Source organism: Oncorhynchus mykiss, chromosome 2, assembly GCF_013265735.2.
Source record: "Oncorhynchus mykiss isolate Arlee chromosome 2, USDA_OmykA_1.1, whole genome shotgun sequence".
Classification (NCBI taxonomy): Eukaryota; Metazoa; Chordata; class Actinopteri; order Salmoniformes; family Salmonidae; genus Oncorhynchus; species Oncorhynchus mykiss.
Genome location: NC_048566.1, coordinates 94713742 through 94739663, shown reverse-complemented (window position 1 = coordinate 94739663; position 25922 = coordinate 94713742). Strand labels below are relative to the sequence as shown.

Here is a 25922-nt window from a genome sequence, read left to right as displayed (position 1 = left end):
TCATCTGACCAGAGCACCTTCTTCCACATGTTTGGTGTGTCTCCCAGGTGGCTTGTGGCAAACTTTAAACGACACTTTTTATGGATATCTTTAAGAAATGGCTTTCTTCTTGCCACTCTTCCATAAAGGCCAGATTTGTGCAATATACGACTGATTGTTGTCCTATGGACAGAGTCTCCCACCTCAGCTGTAGATCTCTGCAGTTCATCCAGAGTGATCATGGGCCTCTTGGCTGCATCTCTGATCAGTCTTCTCCTTGTATGAGCTGAAAGTTTAGAGGGACGGCCAAATTTGCAGTGGTCTGATACTCCTTCCATTTCAATATTATCGCTTGCACAGTGCTCCTTGGGATGTTTAAAGCTTGGGAAATCTTTTTGTATCCAAATCCGGCTTTAAACTTCTTCACAACAGTATCTCGGACCTGCCTGGTGTGTTCCTTGTTCTTCATGATGCTCTCTGCGCTTTTAACGGACCTCTGAGACTATCACAGTGCAGGTGCATTTATACGGAGACTTGATTACACACAGGTGGATTGTATTTATCATCATTAGTCATTTAGGTCAACATTGGATCATTCAGAGATCCTCACTGAACTTCTGGAGAGAGTTTGCTGCACTGAAAGTAAAGGGGCTGAATAATTTTGCACACCCAATTTGATTGATTTGACTTGTTAAAAAAGTTTGAAATATCCAATAAATGTTGTTCCACTTCATGATTGTGTCCCACTTGTTGTTGATTCTTCACAAAAAAATACAGTTTTATATCTTTATGTTTGAAGCCTGAAATGTGGCAAAAGGTCGCAAAGTTCAAGGGGGCCGAATACTTTCGCAAGGCACTGTACATTTTAGAGCACATAACAAAATAAAAGAGCAGACACTGATGAAAATAATCACACATCCTCTCCAAAATGACTGGACAAGACCCATCGTCAATCGTTGAATGTACGCTAAACGTGTTAGTGTTTGTTGACGGGTCCCATTTTTCAGTCATTGGCCAATGACCGAGGTAGCCTAACTATTGGCCCCTCCCACCACTTGGAGTTGATTGGAAACTGGTGTATTAATTTGAGTGGCTAGTCACAAGGATGAAGTGGGGAGTGTGTATTTAATATTGAGCTAATAGTTTGTACTTTTAATCCTTGTTTTAACCTTTAGCATTCTAGCCGGTTGCATTTCCTTTTACCAGCCAATGAAATAGTACTTCAACTTGCACTGTTTAACAAACAATTAGCGAGACGGAAACACAAGCCACACAAACCCCCCGTCCCCCGCTCTCTTCTCTCAGGGAGGGTCAGCGCCAACGCAAGGCAGCTCGACGGGCCCTGAGGAGATCAGCATTCTCAGGGTGATTAAGTTAAGGCTAGACTTGGGACTGATTAAGCTCAGTACTCTACACAGCACAGGAGCATACCTCACAGACCCCGCCCCCCAACTAGGACTTAGAGACCACGTCGTGAGCGTACCAGTATCACACAGTCCACTACAACACAGCAGAAGCCTCTCTCAGCACAGGCCTCCACTGAGCTAGACTGGGAAGCTGAGGGGGCAGCATCTCACAATCTCTGACCATAGCCTTCCTGACTCAGCCAGGCTGGAAGAGGGCCAGGACTCTGGTCCTACGTTTAGCTGGGAGGGAAGGGAGTTCGTTGTGATTATGGCCCTACAGCAGGGTTCCCCAACTGGAGGCCCATGGCAACAAAAAAAATGGAAATCACCTCGAAGTGATTTAATTAAAGAAATCTGTTCAAGTATTCTCACGAAACAGGTTATCGTACACAAGACGTAAGCTAGATTTGAAATGACTGTTTTAGTCTTTAGGCTTCTTGCGGTCAAATTTGCAGCCCCCCCTCGCCGCTGACCATCCATTTCAGAAAAACAATGAAAAATCTAATAAAAATGATCGGCCCATGGCTGAATCTAGTTGATCCCTGCCCTACAGTCTCCTAGGTACAGGTAATGCCAACGAGAAGTTATCGTTCACTCACAGTAGAGCACACGTGAGCTTGAGGAAAACGTGTGTGTGTGTGTGTGTGTGTGTGTGTGTGTGTGTGTGTGTGTGTGTGTACACACACAGTCAGATGAGCAGAGGGACTCCTAGTGGATAGCAAGCTGGCGACACACACCGATTAATTCTAATGGAATAGTAAGCAGAGGGCCCGAGGAAAACAAACAGGGTTAAGATGACTAGGCTAAATTTAAAATGATAGAGGGTAAGTATACAGACCTTTGGACACGAGCCATCCATCTCTTACACACAGAGCCCAAACGCTCGGCCGACACACCAAGGGACGACCTAAACGACATGCTTACTGACAAGTCCCTTAGCGACTCTTCCTTTGGAAATCCAACTCTCAGAAAACACCCAAATCCAATACTTGTTAACTAATCACTCATTTTAGGGTGGAAAAATAGAGGCACAAACCATCCTACTGGAGTCAACTCATCCAAGCAGCTACACACAGCTACAAAAATATAATATATATATTTTTTTTTAAACACACGACTGGAATTGGAAGCATAAGAAGACGCTTTACAGTCCACAAAGCCATGGGGCGTCTTCACTACACCCGCCACCCATCCCGACAGCTAGCTACACAGAATCCTCTAAGCAGGAAGGCCCCAGCACAGTAGGGTCAGTCAGCACAAATTGAAAGATAGCAGGCCGAAACACAGGAAGGACTGAACATGTCAAAAAAAGAATTTAAAAAAAAATCCTTTTATATTTCCATACATAATGTTTTACCCTCTAAAAACAGAGTTCAGTAAGCAGAGGACTGTTGCCTGTAAACCATCACCATGTCACTCCTCAGGCATTGGTTGGGTTGGCGATGGAACAGGGAGTTCCATACTAGCGTTCCATAGACATAGAATTCTTAGAATGGACATCCCCCGTTCCAAGTCAACCTACTGTGATGGCAGGTTCCATTCTACAAATTATTTTTCTATGCCATCCCCAGCACAGCAGCAGGGGAAACAAGCGCATATTGTTCAGATGCTGGAGAGAACACTTCACAGCTACCCTCTACGATAACAATGGGCCTTTGGTGAGTCAGAAGGACGCTTTGTAATCCTCCCACTTAACGCTACGTCTAACTAAACCAGCGGGCATTGTGTCGTGTGACACCATTATCTAGTAACCAGACAGCTTGACGCCATTTTACCGAGTGACTTGCCTTCTGAACTCATACATGTACAGTGCATTAGAAAAGTACTCAGACCCTTCGACATTGTTACGTTACTGCTTTATTCTAAAATGGATAAAACAATTCTCAGCAATCTACACACAATACCCCATAATGACAAAGCAAAAACAGGTTTAGACATTTTTGATAATGTATAAAAATAAAAAATAAATATGACATACATGTTATTTACATAAAGTAACAGTGAAATGTTGACGCCTGATTCCAGGGTTTCTTTATTTTTTACAATGTTCTACATTGTAGAATAGTGAAGACATATGGAATCATGTAGTAACCCGACCTCAAACCAATTTTTTTATTTAACTAGACAAGTCAGTTAGATTTCCATTGGGATTTAAGTCTAGGCTTTGGCTGGGTCACTCAAAAAGACATCCACATTCCAATTGTTTAGCCATTCCCAGGTTGCTTTGACTGTATTCTGGGGGTCATTGTCCTGCTGCAATGTAAATCTTCACCCTCATTCTAAGGTCGTTATCAAGGACTTGCCTATATTTGCCTTATGGTATAGTTTCTGCTTTGACATGCACTGTCAACTGTGGGGACCTTTTATATAGACAGACAGAGGTACGTTTCTAAATCATGTTCAAACTATTGAATTGGCAACAGGTGGACACCAATCAAATTGTATTGACATCAAGGATGATCAAAGTGAAATTGGATGCACCCCAGCACAATTTGGAGTGTCATAGCAGATAGTTGTGAATGCTTATGTCAATTAGATCTGCATTTAATTTCAGATATTTGCTAAAAATGTCTAAAAAAAACAAGTTTACCCTTTATCATTATGGGGTATTGTGTGTAGATGGGTGAGAAGAAAAAAAATACATTTGATCCATTTTGAAATCAGTCTAACAAAACGTGGAATAAATCAAGCAGTATGAATACTTGAGGCACTGTAAATGCTAAGTGATTTTTAAAAACATGGGGCTGTCCCCCATTCTGATTGTTTTATAATTCCTTGGAGGAAACTTCGTGATTGGAGGAATTCCTTGGATTCCTTGGAGGAAACTTGAGGGCGCTCACCAAGTAAAGGGGGGGGGGGGGGAAGAGAAGGGGATATTCCATTTTATTTTTATTTTTTTTAAACAGAAGTCTCCAAAGTATCCAATAAGAAGAAAAAACACGTGCCCTTTTAAGTTGCAAAGCGTTTCGCTACATATGTTGTACCCCAATGATTACGACCCAGACCAGGGAAAGACTTGAGGCCTGGCGGCCCTATGATGTGGCAGGTGACCTGTCCCAAAGACACCCGGGAGCAGCTGACGCCTGGGCTCCAGAGGACTCCAAGGCCCAAGTCTGAAATTAGCATACCTGCTGTTGCTCTTCCCATAAAATAACATGATTTACCGGGACCATATGCCCGGCCGTTTGCTGGGGTCTGACCGCAGAAGCATGTCAGTTCCACTGCTGCTTCACCTTTCTTAGTAGCTCCCATTATAGCGAGACTGTCGCGGAGGCAGCACCATTCACCAATATAAGGCTATATACCCTAGACTACATGTCAACCATCTTCTCAAAAAGGTGTCACCTGGCGTCGTTTGGTTCTGTATGAATCCTAAATTAAATGGAGCGTTCACACCAACCAGTTTAAACTTGGAATACAAGCCTAAGGCTTTTCCTTGGCTTGGTTGGGATTGTTTGATCACTCGACTACCTTAAAAATTCAAAGAATTCTTTAAAATAAATTAAGTTTTACAAATTCATAGGTCCATCCACACCCTGTGATATCATGCAGCGTTGCTTCATGTTTTGGTTCAAGTCATAGTTGTGGTAAAGGGAGTTTGCATAAATAGCCATGTTAACAAGAGGCTCTCCTTCGTAACTGATGCTCCCTTCCCTCAGGAGTCACTTGGCAGTAGGAGACGGCCTCGGACTGGTTAGATCACACAAGCAGAGCATGATGCACCACTTCTCACTCCAGCAAGGCACATGACAAGCGACACAGAAATAGCAGCAGTTGGTTTCTGGTGTGTGTGTGTGTGTGTGTGTGTGTGTGTGTGTGTGTGAGCCCCAGCACTACAAGGCTGTAAAACCACAACGATTACATTAAACAACGACACACAGGAAGGGCAGCCTGCACCTCGAGTCACTACAGCAAGGCGCAACACACACATTCTTCAGTCTGACATCTCGTCTGAATTCCATACAAGGTGCTGCAGACTGCTGAAAGGACTGTTGTCCTGGTCTATAATCAGTACATCGGTGCTCCGATGAGGGCCCCATTAAAAGACGTTTTCCTCCCAGCATCAACTCCAATTCTGCCTCAATATGGCCTCATTTTCATTGTTGCATTTCCCCTGATGAAGAAAGATGTGTCCAATCAGACTGCGACTAGAGCCCCATGTTAACAGGCTGCGACTAGAGCCCCATGTTAACAGGCTGCGACTAGAGCCCCATGTTAACAGGCTGCGACTAGAGCCCCATGTTAACAGGCTTGCGACTAGAGCCCCATGTTAACAGGCTGCGACTAGAGCCCCATGTTAAAAAACAAGCAGCCAGGGCCTGATGACAAGACCTACCCCATTAGCTTCTTAACCGGAGTGTCCCTGGTGACCGTGGTTATGGAATGAAATTAAAGAATGAATGGAATGAAATGAATAAGTGAGTGTGCCTGGGTGACTGTGATTAAGGCCGGAGGAGGGGATGCCAATTAAGAGTTGCGTCAGGGTGTGAATGGGTGCATGATTTAAAAAAAATGGACACTCAAAATGCCTCGAGAATAAGGATTCAAAGTAAAGTTGGTGTGACAGCAGGGTCAGAGCCTAGATCCAAACTGAATTATGGGATCTAGGCTAGCACCGATGGGTCCTCAGGGGGGAAACTAGCAGCATATTAGAGACCGAAATACACTGAAGTTAGACCCAGGGAAAACAGGGGGTTCCTAGTCTGGTGCTTAGAAAAGCACTCAATATATAAAAATAAAAAAAATAAAAGTTAAATAAGATACTGCTGTTAAGACCAGAGTAAACTGCCATTTGATGCCATCCCTTAAAAACAAATTCTTATTTTCAATGACGGCCTAGGAACAGTAGGTTAACTACCTGTTCAGGGGCAGAACGACAGATTTGTACCTTGTCAGCTCGGGGATTTGAACTTGCAACCTTCCGGTTACTAGTCCAACTCCCCAATCTCTAGGCTACCCTGCCGCCGGTAATGAAGCATAATTTGCAACTTTCGGGGTAGCTAGCTTTAGATTGGTACCTAGCTAGCATCAATACAACCAGCCTGAAACAATGTCCAGTAGAAACTGCAGTCAATTTCATTATTCTTCGCAATGATTGAGGAATCATTGTAATTATTATTGTTCGCCTATTGAAATTGAACTTCAGTTCATGAATATAAATAGCTAGCCAGCTAACCTTGTTGCCCAAAGCTAACGTTATAAGCAGCCAGCTAGCTATTGAGGCTCGACCGGACCTGGTTGTGAAGCTAGCCAAAATAGTGGACTTTGTGGTTAGCCGTCAAAATAAAAGTATGTAATTGACAGTGATGCAAACATTAATACATTATGCCATACTTTTTTATTTTGAAAGCTAACCGCAAGTCCGCTATTGTAGCTAGCTTCAGATAGATGGGTCTGACCATTAATCAACTAAGAACGTCTTCTAAATTAGGAGTATTTTAGATAATGACACCCAGCTATATAGTTGTTAGCTACTGAAACCGATTATATTGTTTTGCTATGTTTTTGAGGAAGAACATTGTGTGCATCCATGAGCTAGCCAGCTTTTTTTTTTAATGACCAGCATTGTAGGTGCGCGAGACAACTTTACCAGCATTATAGCATACGTATTGATGAATCGTTGTAACATATGAAATACGAGTGGCGGTGTAATAATTACTTTAAAAAAATTAATGAATGTGTTAAATTATTTGTGACGTGTAGTCATATTCAGGTCCTGATTGGTCAATAAGCTTATTTAACACGTCAAAGACCCAAACGTCGTTCCATAGAAATCCTGGTAGAGAATTAAACTGAACAACGAAACAGCACATTAAGTGAAATAAATAGGTTTGATTATGTTTTACTGGTAATGGGGACATGCGTAAATGGCAACAAAATAACTTTTTGGTGTGTGTGACGTTTATTTAACTAGGCAAGTCTGTTAAGAATATTCTTATTTACAACGGACGATGCTGGGCCAATTGTGTGCCGCACTATGGGACTCCAAGGAACGTCCCTAATGTGATGCAGCTTGGTTTCGAACCAGGGACTTTAGTGACACCTCTTGCACTGAGATGCAGTGCCTTAGGCTGCTGTGTGTGTGTGTGTGTGTGTGTTAACTATTTAACTGTACTAGAATGCTTAAAAGGCCGCTAATATGAAGTGTCGGTATAGTTTTTTTTCTTCCCCGGCAAGGAAAATGTCAGGTATTGGTTAAAAAAAAATGCATCACTAACTGTGCATAAAAATAACTAGCCCTGAGTAGGGTTCTTTTTCCTTTTTAAAATCATGCCATTAACTGACTTGCCTAGTAAAAAAAAAGTTTGGTTTTTTTTAAATAAAAATTACCAATGTGGTAGCGTAAACACATTGTTCGTGGCCAGTGTTTGCTGACTTTTTTTGTACAGCTCTGACAGTGCTACTATCTTTGACACACAAAGACACCAAACGTTGCTTCATAGTATGCATGTTGTGAAGCTAATAGCAGTGACTATTACTGTGTAACTCCGGTAGGGCAATATCCGAAAAATAGCGAACTTGCTAGTGTGTACCGGCGCTCGGCCAGTCGGCGAAAGCCAACATCACCCACGACGGAGAACGGTTGATTGTCAAGGGCAACGAAATCTATCATTTTGGCTTTAATGGATTTCCCCTTTAAGATAATTTCTGTGAGACAACTCTTTCAAATGACTGCCCGACTTGACTGCTCAATCCACACAGCAGACATTGTGGGCTAGGTTAGGAATGCTGTGTAGCGCAAAATTTTGTGTGGCGTCATTACGTCCTGTACCTACGTTATATAGGTATGCACGGTAGCTTTGACATCCGGGTTTTTAGCGTCGGCGTGAAACTAGACATCAGGACGATACAGTTGGCATTTTTAGTTAATATCGTCAGACTCCGATATGTTCACCGATTTATCCTGCATCCCTAACAGTTGTGCGCTCCTTCCAGCGCTTCTTGAAACTGTCACCAGCTAGATAGCAGCTTTCTGTTCCACTTGGACCACTGTCCAAGAGGGAGAGGTCAACCTGCCTACACACTCCCCTGGTTCCCGAAACCTATCCAGCACAAATGCCTGAAATAGTGAGGGGCTACACCAAGCTGTAAAATGTTTTAAATAAATAAAAAAAGAAGACAAACAGGAAGGGAATGGACTACCCGGGCTTGTCCAATAAGGAATTCTTATTTTCACTTTCCATTGGAAAACATTTCACATTGTGTACACCCAATCATAAACAACTTTGGCCTGGCAGCCGATTCCACTCAACTTCGACAACTGGTCACCTGGTAGATCAAGTTCATGCCATTGCAATCTTCAAGATTTTATTAGCAAGGCTTAACTTCCTATGTCATAACGTGCCACTTGTGTGTGCGCCATATGGGATGTTCCAACTTCCATACAAACTGGATTTTTTTATTTACTTTGGCACGGGTCGAATCCAAGACACCTTCCTGTCTCAATGTTTTCCATTTCCAATGGATGTAATGTAATGTGAAAGTAGGCTCTATTTCCTGTCCCCGTGCTCTATAGAGTACCAGCTAGGGCCGGGACGACACCACCAACGCCATATTTTTCCCGCCAAAAGTTTTTAAATGAAGCATACAAAACTCAGGAGAGCGGTTTGAAGTCGATGTAGGCCACAGCATACGCAGTTTGATCTAGACCCACATCTTCAGCCAAACTGGTTTTGGACCAGAGTAGACAATTTATTTTATTTTATTTAACCTCGATACGGGGTGCATATCCAACATCACACCAGCAGCAGCAGAATACCTGACAAGCCAGAATGGAGCCCTCTCAGACGTCAACATCTGTCTGCACGGCTCCCTTTCTCCCTCTTGAACACACACACTATGAGAACAGCTGGCCACCACCGTCAGCCCCAAGACTCCATGCCAAGGGGCCACACTTTAACAAGATCAACAGACAGCCAGCTCAAAAAAAATTGTGTCACATGCTTTGTAAACAGGTGTAGACTAAGAGTAAAATGCTTACGTACAGGCCCTTCCCAACAATGAAGAGATCAGGAAAATATAAATAAAGTAATAAATACAATGAGTAAAGATAATGTGGCTACATACAGTACCAGTCAAAAGTAGTTACCTACTCATTCAAAGGTTTCTTTATTTTTACGTTGTAGAGTAAGTGAAGACATCAAAACTATACAATATCACAGAATCATATACTAACCAATTGTTAAACAAATCTAAATAAATTTTATTGTTCAGAGTAGCCACCCTTTGCCTTGACAGCTTTGCACACACTTGGCATTCTGTCAACCAACTTCATGAGGTAGTCACCTGGAATTAGAGGTCGATCGATTATGATTTTTCAACGGCGATAGCGATTGGAGAATCAAAAACATACCGATTATATAAAGTTTGGAATAATGACCATTAAAAACACTGAATGAACACTTAACTTAAAATACATAAATAAAATCTATTCGGTCTCAAATAAATAATGAAACATGCTCAATTTGGTTGAAATGCAAAAATCGGTGTTGGAGAAGAAAGTAAAAGCGCAATATGTGCCATGTAAAAAACAAAAGCTAACGTTTAAGTTCCTTCCTCAGAACATGAGAACATATGAAAGCTGGTGGTTCAATACTCCCAGTTAAGAAGTTTTAGGTTATAGTTATTATAGGAATTATGACGCAGCGACTATTTCTCTCTATACCATTTGTATTTCATAGACCTTTGACTATTGGATGTTCTAATAGGCACTTTAGTATTGCCAGCCTAATCTCTGGAGTTGAAAGGCTTGAAGTCATAAACAGAGATATGATTCAAACATTGGTAAGAGCTGCTGGCAACGCAGTAAAGTTTGAATGAATGCTTATGAGCCTGACTGCTCAGACTGCTCTATCAAATCATACACTTAACTATAATAAATTCAGAAATCCAAGCCTTTGGCCATTAATATGGTCAAATCCGGAAACTATCATCGAAAACAAAACGTTTCTTCTTTCAGTGAAATACAGAACCGTTCTGTATTTTAATCAAACGGGTGGCAGCCCTAAGTCAAAATATTGCTGTTACATTGCACAACCTTCAATGTTGTCATAATTATGTCAAATTCTGGCAAATTAGTTCACAACGAGCCAGGCAAACCAAACTGCTGCATACCCTGACTCCGTGTGCAATGAACGCAAGAGAAGTGACACAATTTCCTTAAATAATATTGCCTGCTAACATGAATTTCTTTTAATTAAATATGCAGGTTTAAAAATATATACTTTGTGTATTGATTTTAAGAAAGTCATTGTTTGTTTATGGTACATCCGTGCAACAATTGTGCTTTTTTCGTGAATGTGCTTTGGTTAAAACATCGCCCGCTTGGCAAAGTAGGCTGTAATTCGATGATAAATTAAATGATAATAAATGATAATGAGTATATGCAAAGCAGGACAAGCTAGTTAACTTCTTGTGGCTGGGGGCAGTATTGAGTAGCTTGGATGAATAAGGATCCCAGAGTAAACTTCCTGCTACTCAGGCCCAGAAGCTAAGCTGTGCATATTATTAGTAGATTCGGACAGAAAACACTCTGAAGTTTCTAAAACTGTTTGGATGACGTCTGAGTATAACAGAACTCATATGGCAGGCAAAAACATGAGAAATCCAACCAGGAAGTGGGAAATCTGGGGTTGGTGGGTTTTCAAGTCTTTGCCTATCCAATATACAGCGTCTATGGGGTCATATTGCTTCCACTGGATGTCAACAGTCTTTAGAACCTTGTTTGAGGCTTCTACGGTAAAGGAGGAGAGAATAAGAGCTGATTGAGTAAGATGTCTGGCAGAATGCCATGAGCTCAGTCTCGCGCGAACCCGTGAGAGTTAGCTGCGTTCCTTTTCCTTTCTAAAGACAAAGGAATTCTCCGGGTGAAACATTATAGAATATTTATGTTAAAAGCATCCTAAAGATAGATTGATTCTATACAATCGTTTGACATGTTTCTACGAACTGTAATGGATTTTTTTTTGTGTCTGGCCTGCGCTTCGTGAATTTGTGAACTAAAAGCGAACAAAAAGGAGGTATTTGTAAATGTAAACTGAGATTTTTGGATATAAATATGAACTTTATCAAACAAAACATACATGTATTGTGTAACATGAAGTCCTATGAGTGTTATCTGATGGAGATCAAAGGTTAGTGATTAATTTTATCGCTATTTCTGCTTTTTGTGACTCCTCTCTTTGGCCTGAAAAATGGCTGTGTTTTGCTAAGACTAGGTGCTGACCTAACATAATCGCATGGTACGCTTTCGTCGTAAAGCCTTTTTGAAATCAGACACTGTGGTGGGATTAACAAGTTTCTTTAAAAATTGTGTAAAATACTTGTATGTTTAAGGAATTTTAATTATGAAATTTCTGTAGTTTGAATTTGGCGCCCTGCACTTTCACTGGCTGTTGTCATATCGATCCCGTTAACGGGATCTCAGCCGTAAGAAATTAACCTAGTAATATTAAATCAACCATGTGTGATTGTTTTTTTGTAAGGTAAGTTTAATGCTAGCTAACACCCAACAAAAATATAAATGCAACATGTAAAGTTTTGGGACCATGTTTCATGAACTGAAATCAAATATACATTTTTCATACGCACAAAAAGCTTATTTCTCTCAAATTTTGTTTACAAATCTGCTAGTGAGCATTTCTCCTTTGCCAAGATATTCCATCCACCTGACAGGCGTGGCATATCAAGAAGCTGATTAAACAGCATGGTCATTACACAGGTGCACCTTGTGCAGGGGACAATAAAAGGCCACTAAAATGTGCAGTTTTGTCAGAACAAAATGCCACAGATGTTTCAAATTGCAGGAGTGTGCAATTGGCATTTTGACTGAAGGGATATTCACCGGAGCTGTTGCTGTTACATTATTCATCTCATATGTATACGTATATACTGTACTCTATATCATCTACTGCATCTTTATGTAATACATGTATCACTAGCCATTTTAAACTATGCCACTTTGTTTACATACTCATCTCATATGTATATACTGTACTCAATACCATCTACTGCATCTTGCCTATGCCGCTCTGTACCATCACTCATTCATATATCTTTATGTACATATTCTTTATGCCCTTACACTTGTGTGTATAAGGTAGTAGTTTTGGAATTGTTAGCTAGATTACTTGTTGGTTATTACTGCATTGTCGGAACTAGAAGCACAAGCATTTCGCTACACTCGCATTAACATCTGCTAACCATGTGTATGTGACAAATAAAATTTGATTTGGATAATTTTATGTTAATTTCTCAATCATAAGCCGCCCATGTTGTTTTAGACTCCAATTGGACTGAACTCCAGACCATGTGACCACGCCAGCCCAGGACCTCTACGCTGTGCCACCAGAGACTCTGGGTTCACGCCCAGGCTCTGTCGTAACCGGCCGCGACGGGTTGGATTGCGCTGTGTTAAGAAGCAGTGAGGCTTGGTTGGGTTGTGTATCGGAGGACGCATGACTTTCAACCTTCGTCTCTCCCGAGCCCGTACGGGAGTTGTAGCGATGAGACAAGATAGTAGTTACTAAAACAATTGGATACCACGAAATTGGAGAGAAAAGGGGGTAAAACTTGTAGCGATGAGACAAGATAGTAGTTACTAAAACAATTGGATACCACGAAATTGGAGAGAAAAGGGGGTAAAACTTGTTTAATTGGTACTGCTTGCCGTGTGGTAACAGAGAGAACCGTCTGACTTTGTTGGCTGGAACCTAGGGCAGTCCCCAGAAAAAAACAAATCTTTGTTTGACCAATCTACAGGTAGAAATTTTACCATGTGTATTTTTCCATTATTAGGACACAGACTATGTTTTAAAGAAATCAACTATATGTAGGCTACTGGGCTTGTCTGACACTAAGCACACTGTGATTAAATAATTAAGACAAATAACTCAAGAGGGAGCTAGAGATCAAGATAGCCTTGTTAACTCGAAATGACACAACGACAAGGTTCCCGTTTAACAAAGTTTACTATACCCACAAAGTTTACTATACCATTTGAACACCCTCAAAGGTTGCCATTACACTCAAGGCCAGGTCCATCAACCAACAGACTTCATGCGCATGCGCACTCTTGACTAAGTGATAGCCCCGTAATAACAGAAATATTGTGATACTTAAAACATGAACGTAACAAGCCTAACAAGCAGGGGGGGAAAAAACTGTTCCCGAATCTCCTCCCGCTGCTACTGGCTTTCGCAGAATCTGCCAGTAATACACCAGGGGTCCGCAACCATTTCCATTTGGAGTGCCAATTTGTGTCACCGTTTTTACCAATCTGCGTGCCAGTTATGAGCTTCATCCAAATTAAAATCATACAAATCTAAAAGTAACTTCTATTGCCATCACCAAACATGTAAAGAATTGCCTACATAAAGCCAACAAATAACACTGCAGCTGGAAAAAATCTGGATTAAAAAAATAAGTCACATTGGCTACTCATGGCTCGTCTGCAAGGAACTTGAAACATTGTATCAACAATCAACTTCATCCAGCCAGAAGCTTGCACTTGCAACATTATATATTTTTTTTAAGTTTCCCCTTAGGCCTATTTTGGGAAGTTTCAGCTGATTCAGCACATTACTTTTTTCCCCCCTTCACGCTGAGTGGTTACTGAAAAGGAGAAGGCTGGAATGATTTTTTTCCAAATAGGAAATTGAGGAAATATTTTCAATGGACGTAAAAACAGACTTGGTTTTGAGAAGCTACACAGCTCATGAGTGGTGGTGAGTCAAGACAATCAGAAATACTATCAGATCCCCAAATGGGCACATTAATAAGTCAACATTTGCGCACAGGCCAGGTAGCCTAGGCCCACTTCTATGTATAGGTCAGGCCAACATCCTTACTCAACATTGACAGGAATGCTCCAAACACAATAAATTGACAACTCGTAAATAGAACAAGCGTAGCCTAGGTTGTGCGCTCTGCAAACAAAGTGTCCACTAAGACAACGAAAACTGTAAAAAATAAATAAATAAAAAAAAGACTACAAATATGAATGCACTAACATATATTACAGTAAACAAACAAATTGTAGATTCAAAATTATGGGAATTAACAGTAAATGTACGACTGGTGACGCTGTTGTGCCATCCACAATGGATTAGGCCACTGAGACAGGCGTCAATCAAGACGCGTTAAAAAACACTGGCCCAACAAAATCGGTAGAGTCGACTAAATAGAGTCAGCCCTACATCAAATGAAATTTGATTTGTCACATACACATTTAGCAGATGTTATTACGGGTGCAGCGAAAAGCTTGCGTTTCTAGCTCCAACAGTGCAGTAATATCTAGCAATAGACAAATCTAAAGTAAAGGAATTAAGAAATACAAATATTAGGGCCCTCTTCTGACACCGCCTTGGTATAGACTTCCTGGATAGCAGGGAGCTTGGCGATGGACTGGGCCTCTGTAGCGCCTTGCGGTCAGATGCCAAGCAGTTGCCATTCCAAGCAGTGAAGCGGTCAATCAAGTTGCTCTCAAAATGGTGCAACTGAAAAAAAAAATGTGAGGGTCTGAGGGCCCTTGTCAAATCTTTTCTGCCTCTGGGAGGAGAAAGAGGCATTATCATATCCTCTTCCCGACTGTCATAGTGATGTGGACAAGAGCCTCGACCCAATCCACCACAGCCCCGTTGATGTGAATGGGGGCATGCTCGGCCCTGCATTTCCTGTAGTCCCCGATCAGCTCATTTTTGTCTTGCTGAAGTTGAGGGAGAGGTTGTCCAGGCACCACACTGCCAGGTATCTGATACCCTCCCTATAAGCTGTCTCATCATCGTAGGTGATCAGGCCTACCAACGTTGTGTCGTCAGAAAACGTAAAGTTGGGAGTCGGCCGCAGCAACACAGTCGTGAGTGACCAGGGAGCACTGGAGGGGGACTAACCACACAACCTTGAGGGGCCTCCGGGGTGTTGAGGGTCAGCATGGCAGATGTGTTGACTTCCCTCACCACCAAGGGGCAGCACGACAGGAAGTCAAGGATCCAGTTGCAGCATTGTCACATAGGTGGACCTCTTGTCCGGGTGGGAGATGCGCAATAGTCATATAGACAGGTTCCTTTGGCGTTTTTGGTATGGTCTAGAATGGAGCTGCAATGAATAGCTGCAGTTTTACGGGTTCCTGGCCAATTCTGCAATTTTTGTGTGTTTATATGTGCCGATAAACTTTAGTGCAATGTGTAATGTTTCCACCATCTTTTCCTATGACTGAAAAAAAGGCTTCTGAACATCAGAACAGCGACCACTAACCTGGATTTGGATGAGGAGTCTACTTCAACGTTTAGGCGGTGCAGGACATACTGCTCACCCCAGACAAGGCCCCAATTCCAGAGACTGAAGGGTCTGCTTAAGAGGCCAACGTGCGGGCACCCTGACGAAAATACTACTATTGTATCAACGGGACCCGAAGAAATAGAATATCCTATGTTCCTCTGAGTCACGGCTGAACAGGGACAATATACATCTTGCTGTTTCTTATGCATCTTCAAGACCATATGACAGCGTCAAGAAAGGGGGCAAGGGTGTGTCTTTGTTAACAACTGGTGCTCGATCTCTAATATTAAAGGGAGGTTCAATGTTCTACTCGCCTGATGTCAATACCTCATGACAAGCTGTAGACCATACTACTAACCATGAGAGTTTATGTATACTTTTCATATCAGTCAATTTAAAAATCAGTCTGAGTCCACAACAATGGGATCACAGCACCATCAAATGTAGCTTAGCCCAGATAACACACTGTGTGTTCCAAATGCCACCCTATTCCTTATAGAGCGCACTACTTTTGGACCAGGACCCATAGTAGTGCACTATATAGGGAAAATGGCACCATTTGGGATGCTTCCCATATCAGTATTCGCTGCCAAAGGATCACACTTAAGCCCAGATATTCACCATCTATCTCAATGTCCTTTATCAGAAGCTCAATCAAATCACAGAACACAGATGAGTTGGGTTGAGATTGCATCACCTGTGTGTGGGTCCAAAACCAAAAGATGAGATTCCTTACATTTCTATTGTCCCAGACCACTGCTCTGCTAGGCTTTAGACCCACAATCATGCAAGTGCCAGATAACCATGATGACCTTTTACCTCACTTATTAATCATCCCTTGTTTAGGTCACCTTTTTTCCTGTCTGTCTGTGTGTGCATTTCAAATGCATGTAGTTACTACAGCATACTTGCTGTATGATGCTGACCTAGTGAGTGATTGGCGGGGATGACAGTAACATCCTTCAGAAATCCATCATACAACAACAGATGTGTGCTGGACAGGTTAGAGGTCGAAAGAGTTCCCATGAGGATTATGACAAACCTATTTGTAGTAGATACAAAAACAAAAATGGATTCCCTCTCTCGCTTAATGCTTCCAGTGTGTTCTCGTCTAGCAGGAAATCACATGCTATTTGTCATTCACCATGTTTTACTGCAAATCCATTTATCGGCCCAATGATCAATATCGGGCTACGGGGGCTGCTGTAAACATGTTTAAGTATGTAGCTAGCTATGTAGCTAAATAGGTTATGTTTCATGAACGTTACAGGGCCAAGCCCATTTCTAGAGCTTGCTAGGGGAGGGGGATTTCAGAGTGTACTCTCCCTCAGCAACGCACAGCCTTGAGCGGTGTACCCTTTATATGGCTGAGAGTTGAAATCCAGTCATGGTAAGCCGAATTAGCCTCCCGGGCATTTCTAAAACAACATGTATATATTTGCTGTTGACTGGCTTCCTTTACTAACAATCTATTTCGGCGGTCACAAGATGTCCATTAAAATTGCTCAATAATGTACCACGTGTGTTCCGCAAGACACCCTACACGAACCTCCATTACGGGAAATCGATTGCTAACGGGGAACTACGGTCGCTACTCGCTACAAAAGAAACGTAGTTAGTTGCCTGCCCCTCGTGAAACATCCGAGTATAAAATGCATTTACTGTCTCGTGAAAAAGAAAGCATAACGTTACATTATAGCGAATTATGCAATACATCGACTTGATATCAAAATCGTTGCAATAGGGTGTATAATTTCGTGTTTGTTTTTGAGCCATTTTCTATCATGGCCTACCTGTTACTGAACAGAAGACTCCGTTGCTGCCTTCTCTGTTCCTCTATTCGTTCAAGCAAGCGGCATGAAGAAAAAAAAATCAAAAGGGCGGCTGCCGCGTGTGCTGCTTTTTCTCGCGCTCTCACGGTAACGACACCGAAACACACAAGCAATTCTTTCTAACTGACTATGTTAAACACTTTAGAATGACGACTACCTAGTCCGATAATGTCTGGAACATGTTAACTCCGGAAGCACATGTCACTTCACTAGCATTTCCTTAGCCAAGAAGTAAACATTTTTTTTCCAGCTAGCTAGCTAGCTAGCCATTTCACTTGCTATGTTACTCAGACATGACGGTGAATTCTCTCGTAAAATTATCAGTGCGTTGAATGCAACTTGAGGTTATTTTATTATACGCAATTAATGCAACAAAAATATTTTAGATATCGGTTATTAGAATCTAATAAACAGTTACTTACGTTGTATCTTCCGAGCTCATCATCAACCGGCTTTCTACCATCCTATCCGGATGAAAATCCAGACCACTGTATGTCGAAGTCATTTTCACGAGCTACAACCAGAACCCACCACGCTGTAGTCAACAATGAAAGCGAGTGAAATCGCCTCGAGATTCAACTCCTGCGCGACCACAAGACGCAGCGGGACAGGTGCAGGAGGGGGGGTTATATTCTAGCCTTCTACTCAGAGCAGCAGCATGCGAATACTAATCATCAGTCGTTTGACATTCGTATTCTGCTATCCCCAGCTAATTTCTCCTCCAATCCCCCGTTGAAATAAACTACAGGCGCGCAACTGGGCGGATTCGATTATGTTGAACCGCGGGGCCCCGTTCTGTGGCCCATGACGTGAACGGGCAAAAGCGGCGATGGAGGAGCGCCCTTTCAAATCGAACAATATCAGAAACATACATTTCTTTACCATAAAATATGATCGAATTTTCATTGTGAATCCAGACAAACCGTTTTTATTAAAAGTAATCACTTTTGCATGTGAACACACATAATCCTACACATTACTCCACATACTTATTTACTTCACTTTTGTTTTAAGGGATGCAATCCATTTTCACCCGGTGCAAAACACGCCTACCCGGACCAGGTTAATCGAATCCCCTCACTGTCAAAGCGATTGCAGATAGGGATAGCTAGAGAGGCGTGGCTATTTCCATTCCATGTCAAGTATGTAAAAATACTGTAGGCTAGTCCAGTCATCTTGGTTTACACTTTCTCAGAATCCACAATGTGTTTGACAATTTTTTTGTCAGTCTATTTAAATTAGGCTACACAAGTGTCTTCACTCACACCAACCAACCATGGCTCTCAATCTGACCTAAATTATGTGTTTGGGAAATATGGCATGTGTTGATCCAAGGACATGAAGACCCCCACATTCCCTGGCTAGACTAGTACAGACCCAAGACAGATGATAGCAGAAAGCAATTTACATTTTGTAACATAGGTAAAATATTATCAGAGAAAGGAAAAGTATACAGCAACCCAAACCACTTCCTTATACCTTGACTACAGACACAATACCATTTGTGAAAGAGGTTAGAGAGTATAGGCTATATGGCAAACCCATTCCCCGAGGAGTCCTTAGCCCAAAGCACTTCGCTATTACCAATCAAGTAGCTATAGGAAATTCTCATTCTATAATCCTCTTGCCAATAATTCTCATGAATTGCTCCAGATTTTAGGTTGAGCCACTCGACTCCAAGTCCAGTCCTTTCCTATTAGTATCTGGGCCAGTATTCAGAGTAGAAGTGCTGATCTAGGATCAGGTCCCCCCCCCTGTCTAAATAATCATATTCATTATGATATGAAAGGCAAAACTGATCAGCACTGCACTTCTACTCTGAGACTCTTTGTGAGTATAGGCCTGGAAGAAAACCAAGTGATTAAGGTCATTAAAATAAAAAAAATCCCAGGCCTCCTGAATCTTTGGTTACATCCCAAATGGCACCCTATTCCCTACAAAGTAGGGGCCCTGGTCAAAGTAGTGCACTACATAGGGAATAGGGTCTATGGGCCCTGGTCAAAATAAGTGCACGACATAGGGAATAGGGTCTATGGGCCCTGGTCAAAAGTAGTGCACTACATAGGGAATAGGGTGACATTTAGGATGTACACTTTGCTTCTATAGAGGTCACAGTTCATGTTACCCTTTTGTGATTTTGCTGGTGTATTCCTGGGGGGGAGGAGCCTGTCTTTCTTTGTTGAACTGGACTTGCCAGGCGAGGTCTTCCTATATGAAACCCACTCCGAGGGGGGCTGAAACCACGGTTGTCAAGTACTGGTTGTACAAGAGCAGAACAGAGCAGAGTAGGGGTGTATTCATTAGGCACCCAACGGAAGAAAATGTACTGAATCACAGAGGGAGGGAGGGGCTACCTGAACTTGCCTAATAAAAAACACTCATTTTGGTTTGCTGTTGCAATTTTCTTTGGTATGTTGTGGCCTAATAAATACAACTCGGAGCAGAGAGAGTTTGGTAGCTTCATCAACTGGACAGGAATCGTTCATTATAGCGTTCGCAGCAGCTTCTCATTCACATCCCCCCTAAAATAATATTGGGAATATCTGATAAGCACTGATAAGGAATATCCCATTTATGAAACCCCAGTTAATTCTGTATCCATAACAATTTTCAAGGCAGACTACACTGCAGTTTGTGTTTATGTTAAGCAAAGTTTAAAAGAGCTTTGCTATGCATCGCATACATACAGTTTTGTGCCATCTATTTTGTGAAGTGCACCAGTCTGTCCTGCAGCAAAGCACCCCCACAACATGATGTTGCCACACCCGTGCTTCACGGTTGGGATGGTGTTCTTCAGCTTGCAAGCATCTCCCTTTTTCCTCCAAACATAACGATGGTCATAATGGCCAAACAGTTCTATTTTTGTTTCATCAGACCAGAGGACATTTCTCCAAAAAGTACGAACTTTGTCCCCAAGTGCAGTTGCAAACCATAGTCTGGCTTTTTTATGGTGGTTTTGGAGCAGTGGCTTCTTCCTTCCTGAGCGGCCTTTCAGGTTATGTCGATATTGGACTCGTTTTACTGTGGATGTAGATAATTTTGTACCTGTTTCCTCCAGCATCTTCACAAGGTCATTTGCTGTTGTTCTGGGATTGATTTGTACTTTTCGCACCGAAGTACGTTCATCTCTAAGAGATAGAACGCGTCTCCTTTCTGAGCGGTATGACGGCTGCGTAGTCCCATGGTGTTTATACTTGCGTACTATTGCTTGTACAGATGAACGTGGTACTTTAAGGTGTTTGGAATTTGCTCCCAAGGATGAACCAGACTTGTGGAGGTCTACAATTTTTTTCTGAGGACTTGGCTGATTTATTTTGATTTCCATGATGTCAAGCAAATAGGCACTGGGTTTGAAGATAGGCCTTGAAATACATCCACAGCTGCACCTCCAATTGACTGAAAGCCATAACCAGCCTTTCAAAGCATTTTATGGCTAAAATGTGAGTGCTATAACGCGATAGTCATTTAGGCAGGTTACCTTGGCGTTCCTGGGCACAAGGACTATGGTGGTCTGCTTGAAACATGTTGGTATTACAGACTGGGTCAGGGAGAAGTTGAAAATGTCAGTGAAGACACTTGCTAGCTGGTCAGCGCATGTCCTGGTAATCCATCTTGCCCCGCAGCCTTGTGAATGTTTACATTGTTACCCAGAACAGCTGGTACTCTTATGAATGGTTCAGTGTTGCTTGCCTCGATGCGTGCATAGAAGGAATTTAGCTCGCCTGGTAGGCTCGCTTCAAAGGGCAGCTTGCGGCTGTGTTTCCCTTTGTAATCTGTGATAGTTTGCAAGCCCTACCACATCCGCCGAGCGTCAGAGCCGGGGGTAGTATGATTCAATCTTAGTCCTGTATTGACGTTTTGACTGTTGGTTGGCTCATCGGAGGTCATAGCGGGATTTCTTATAAGCATCCGGATTAGTGTCCCTTTCCTTGAAAGTGGCAGGTCTAGCCTTTAGCACAGCCTTTAGTTGCCTGTAAACCATGACTTCTGTTTGGGATATGTACATATGGTCACTGTGGGGACAACATCATCGATGTACTTATTAATGAAGCCGGTGACTCATGTGGTAAACTCCTCAATGTTATCTGATGAATCTCTGAACATATTCCAGTCTGTGCTAGCAAAACAGTCCTGTAGCTTAGCATCCACTTCATTGGACCACTTCTGTATTGAACATGATTTAAAGGTGATCTAGAGTTTTTTCGCCTCTAATTGCACAGGTGACATGCTGGTAAAAAAATGAGGTAAAACGGATTTTAGTTTCCCTGCAATAAAATCACTTGCCACTTGGAGCGCCGCCTCTGGATGTGCATTTTCTTGTTTGCTTGTAACCCTTTACAACTTGTTGAGTGCGGTCTTAGTGTCACCATCGGTTTAAGGTGGTAAATAGACAGCTGTGAAAAATATAGATAACTCTCTTGGTAAATAGTATCGTTTGCAGCTTATCATAAGGTATTCCAACTCAGGTTAGCAAAACCTCGAGACTTCCTTAAAGGGATAGTTTGGGATTTTGGTAATGAGGTCATTTATCTACTTCCCCAGAGTCAGATGAACTCATGGATACCATTTTATGTCTCTGTGTCCAGTATGAAGGAAGTTAGAGGTAGCTTCGCAAGCCAATGCTAAGTAGCGTTAGCGCAATGACTGGAAGTCTATGGGTATCTATATGCAGAAACCCATAGACTTCCAGTCATCGCGCTAACACTAGTTAGCATTGGCTCGTGAAACTAGCTCTAAATTCCTTCATACTGGACACCGATAATTGTGCCTAATAATATTAGATCTCCAAAAATCTCATTAAGAAAAGAAGATTACATTTCAACAGTAGTCTCGTGGAATCCGACGAGTTAGTCTGAATATTGCAACGGTTAAGAGAGTTGAGCCAGTAACCAAAATGTCACTGCTTCGAATCCCTGAACCGACTAGGTTTAAAAAAATCTGTCGATGTGCCCTTGAGCAAGGCACTGAAACTCTAATTGCTCCTGTAAATCGACCTGGATAAGAGCGTCTGCTAAATGACTAAAATTTACTAAATATAGTCAAGTCTGACATGGGAGATCTGCTGGGTAGCAGGTAATTGTGGGCATAAAGGGAACATATTGTGCAGAGATATTAAAATAAATACTGTTTTATTGTTGCAACGGAAGTATGTTGCCGCCTCTCAGTGCTAGCCTCCCGTGTTTAATCCATCAGATGATTACTATGATAATCCTATTGTAATCCCTACACATACCATGCCATCCTTGTTTACTTACATCTTTTCTATTGTATCCCTCTGTAATGTGGGACGAGCCGGACTATTCCTAGCCCCTACAAATCAATTCATCCAGCATTTGATTTGCACCTCTTCTAAACCAATGGTGAAGCAGGTCAAGTGAAAATAGGCCAACTGCACAGAGAGCGACCCAAATGGGTTATGTCACGTCTGTTTGTATATGTCGCCATAAACTTCCTGCCTGCCTGCCTGCCTGCCTGCCTGCCTGCCTGCCTGCCTGCCTGCCTGCCTGCATGACTGCCTGCCTGCCTGCCTGCATGACTGCCTGCCTGCATGACTGCCTGCCTGCCTGCCTGACTGCCTGCCTGCCTGCATGACTGCCTGCCTGCCTGCCTGCATGACTGCCTGCCTGCCTGCCTGCCTACCTGCCTGCCTGCATGACTGCCTGCCTGCATGACTGCCTGCCTGCATGACTGCCTGCCTGCCTGCCTGCCTGCATGACTGCCTGCCTGCATGACTGACATACTTTGTCTTAGCTCTGAAAGCATTTGCAGAATGGCAAACAACTGAAGCTGGCGCTCTCAAAATGGAGAAGGAGAGGATATGAGTATGACTCAATGTTGTAATCTAATCTGAAAAGAAATGCACAGGCGTCGTAGCCTGGCTGTAACGTTGGTTAACACAAACCTTATCAGAGTAGTTTGAGTTTAGGTTTGTGGTACTGGCTTATGCAAATTCCTTATTGGCCAATGTAAATTGTCCCGTGCCTTGCAGAAGATAGCTCAGAGCTTATGCTGATTTTGACCAGAGGCGTTAGAGACCGGATGGATGGAACTTGTTCTCAGAAACTATGCCCTGTACTTTCCAGTGGCCTCTCTGTCATTTTCAGGAGGTAGAATTCTGTTAGCGTCACCGACAGCCTGACAGACAGAGCCCCATTTCTTCAGTTTTTAACTGTGAACGAGAGTCGCACCTATTTTTCGTCTTCGACCCATTTATTTTTCTTCCATTTATTTTCATTTCTGGGTGACCGTTGACCTTCAGAAGGGACATCCTTTAATGTAGATACTGTTAATACATTTGTTTTTAAATCAGATAATATAATGTTGTTGTTTTTTTTACACAATTGATTTGATAACTTCAATCAATAGGACTAATAGGTGCGTCCTGCTCAGCTCTGTCTGTTTCTTAAAGATGACGGAGGGAGGGTGGATTTTCGGGCATAGGGGGGGGAGATTTTCCCCCAGATCACAAGTTAGATTTTCTCTTTTTCTTTCATTGAAAAACATAACCATCATAAATCTACCCTAACCCACCATGGAATGGGAATGAATACTGCAAACAATGAATTCAGCCTATAACAATAGCCATTATCCACCACCACAGGAACAAAGAAGCATTACAATCACTGACTATAGCTCCAACCACAACCACAACTACAACAAAAGCCAGCCAGTTTAGATCTGATTCCTTCTGAATGAACTAGGGGCCAACCCAACATCCAACCAACCCGACGGACGTACCTCAGAGATCCTAGGTCCTCATTCCTGACGGGGACACCAGCGGCGGAGGCAGAGGGGGGACAGCGCATGCTGTTAACATACAAGCTCTGCACCAGGGCTAGATCCGACGAGTGTTCCAACATCGCACGGTGCTCTTCCAGAAAAATCCAACTTATTGTGTGTGTTTAAATGGCCACTTCTCTTCTTCTCACTCTTTCTCCCTCTCTCCGGGTAGCCTATTTCTCTCTCTCTCTCTCTCTCTCTCTCTCTCTCTCTCTCTCTCTCTCTCTCTCTCTGTCTCTCTGTGTCTGTCTCTCTCTCTCTGTCTCTCTCTTTCTCTCTCTGTGTCTCTCTGTGTCTCTCTCTCTCTGTCTCTCTCTCTGTGTGTGTGTCTCTCTCTCTCTCTCTCTCTCTGTCTCTCTCTCTCTCTGTCCCCCCCCCCCCCCCCCCCCCCCCCCCCCCCCTCTATTTCTCTCCTCCTCTGGTTTAGTGCAGTAGAGCACCCCCTTCGCTGACGGGCGTAGCTGAAATAATCATTTTTGACAGCTCATCGTGGGCTAATGCATTGTGCCGCCCGCGGCAGCCTGGTTTGCAGGCTGCGGCCACAGTAGCACTCTTCCACTAATTGACACCCGTATTAGGAAGAGTCCAGGAAATTGGACAGGGTTGTTTTGTTCCTACTGTCACACTGGGCACACTGGGATACATGAGGCAAAGAAGGGGAAACTTCTGAATCATTTGCCCATGGATCTTTGGATCTGTTTTTCACTCAGGTCCTGGGGTTCAGGTTGTTGTGGCACAATCCCTGTTTCATGTTTTGCATGTATATTGAATGATGCCTGGATACAGGAGAACTACAGTATAAATGTAGTTCAAACCCAGGTCAAATGGAGGTCAAACCCAGGTGTTGTTGTGATGAAGCACATACATGGAGCTAGACCCCAGGTGCACTTGTGGCAGGAAGTTTGGTCCAACCACAGTCTCTGGTTCCAACAGGGGAATCAATACAAAAAGAATAGCACCACACTCTTTTATAACACATAAAGGAATTTGTATGTCTTTATAATCTGTCAAACTTCAAATGTTGACATATTTCAATTTTCAAACTACAATTTTCAAACTCCTAACTAGTAACTAGGCAATTAAATGCGGGGCTTTTGCACAAGATTTAAGCTGTGTAAAACACCAAATATTTAACACCGGTAAATATTTATTGGGGCCCGGCTCCTATCCAGTCAGACCATCACTTCCTGAATAATCTCCTGTCTGACTGGAGGGGATGTGCATATGTCACATTCTCCAGATTCCCTTGACTGATGGATGATAAGCCACAGGAGGAGAAGAGAGAGAGAGGGGTACAGAGAGAGAGAGGAGAGACACAGAGAGTGTGATAGAGACATTGAGAGAATGGGGAGAGAGAGAGAGAGAGAGAGGGGTACAGAGAGAGAGAGGAGAGACACAGAGAGTGTGATAGAGACACTGAGAGAATGGGGAGAGCGAGAGAGAGAGAGAGGGGTACAGAGAGAGAGAGGAGAGACACAGAGAGTGTGATAGAGACATTGAGAGAATGGAGAGAGAGAGAGAGAGAGACAGTGTCATTATTACACTAGAGTAGAGATGTGGGGGAAGGATAGCGTGCTGCCTATACCGTATATGTTTAGTCAGTAAGCCAACAATGTGGTGAGCATGAGTACCTTTTAATAAAGGAAAC

The 25922-nt window shown here is 42.7% G+C and overlaps 1 protein-coding gene across 12 annotated transcripts in view; it reads right to left on the bottom strand.

The window, feature by feature from the left end:
• Positions 1 to 24511, bottom strand: part of LOC110500292 (CUGBP Elav-like family member 2) — a 55582-nt gene extending 31071 nt beyond the window's left edge. For 4 of the 12 annotated variants that reach the window (XM_036959657.1, XM_036959671.1, XM_036959679.1 and 1 more), the window contains exon 1: positions 24233 to 24509. In XM_036959657.1, the coding sequence (XP_036815552.1) occupies positions 24233 to 24354 (122 nt within the window). In that variant the 5' untranslated portion in view covers positions 24355 to 24509. Of the gene's footprint in view, positions 1 to 17455; positions 17719 to 17916; positions 18252 to 24232 lie in introns of those variants that run through there. The other 8 variants (XM_036959667.1, XM_036959702.1, XM_036959706.1 and 5 more) reach the window with 5 other exon arrangements.
• Between the last annotated feature and the right edge of the window lie 1411 nt (positions 24512 to 25922).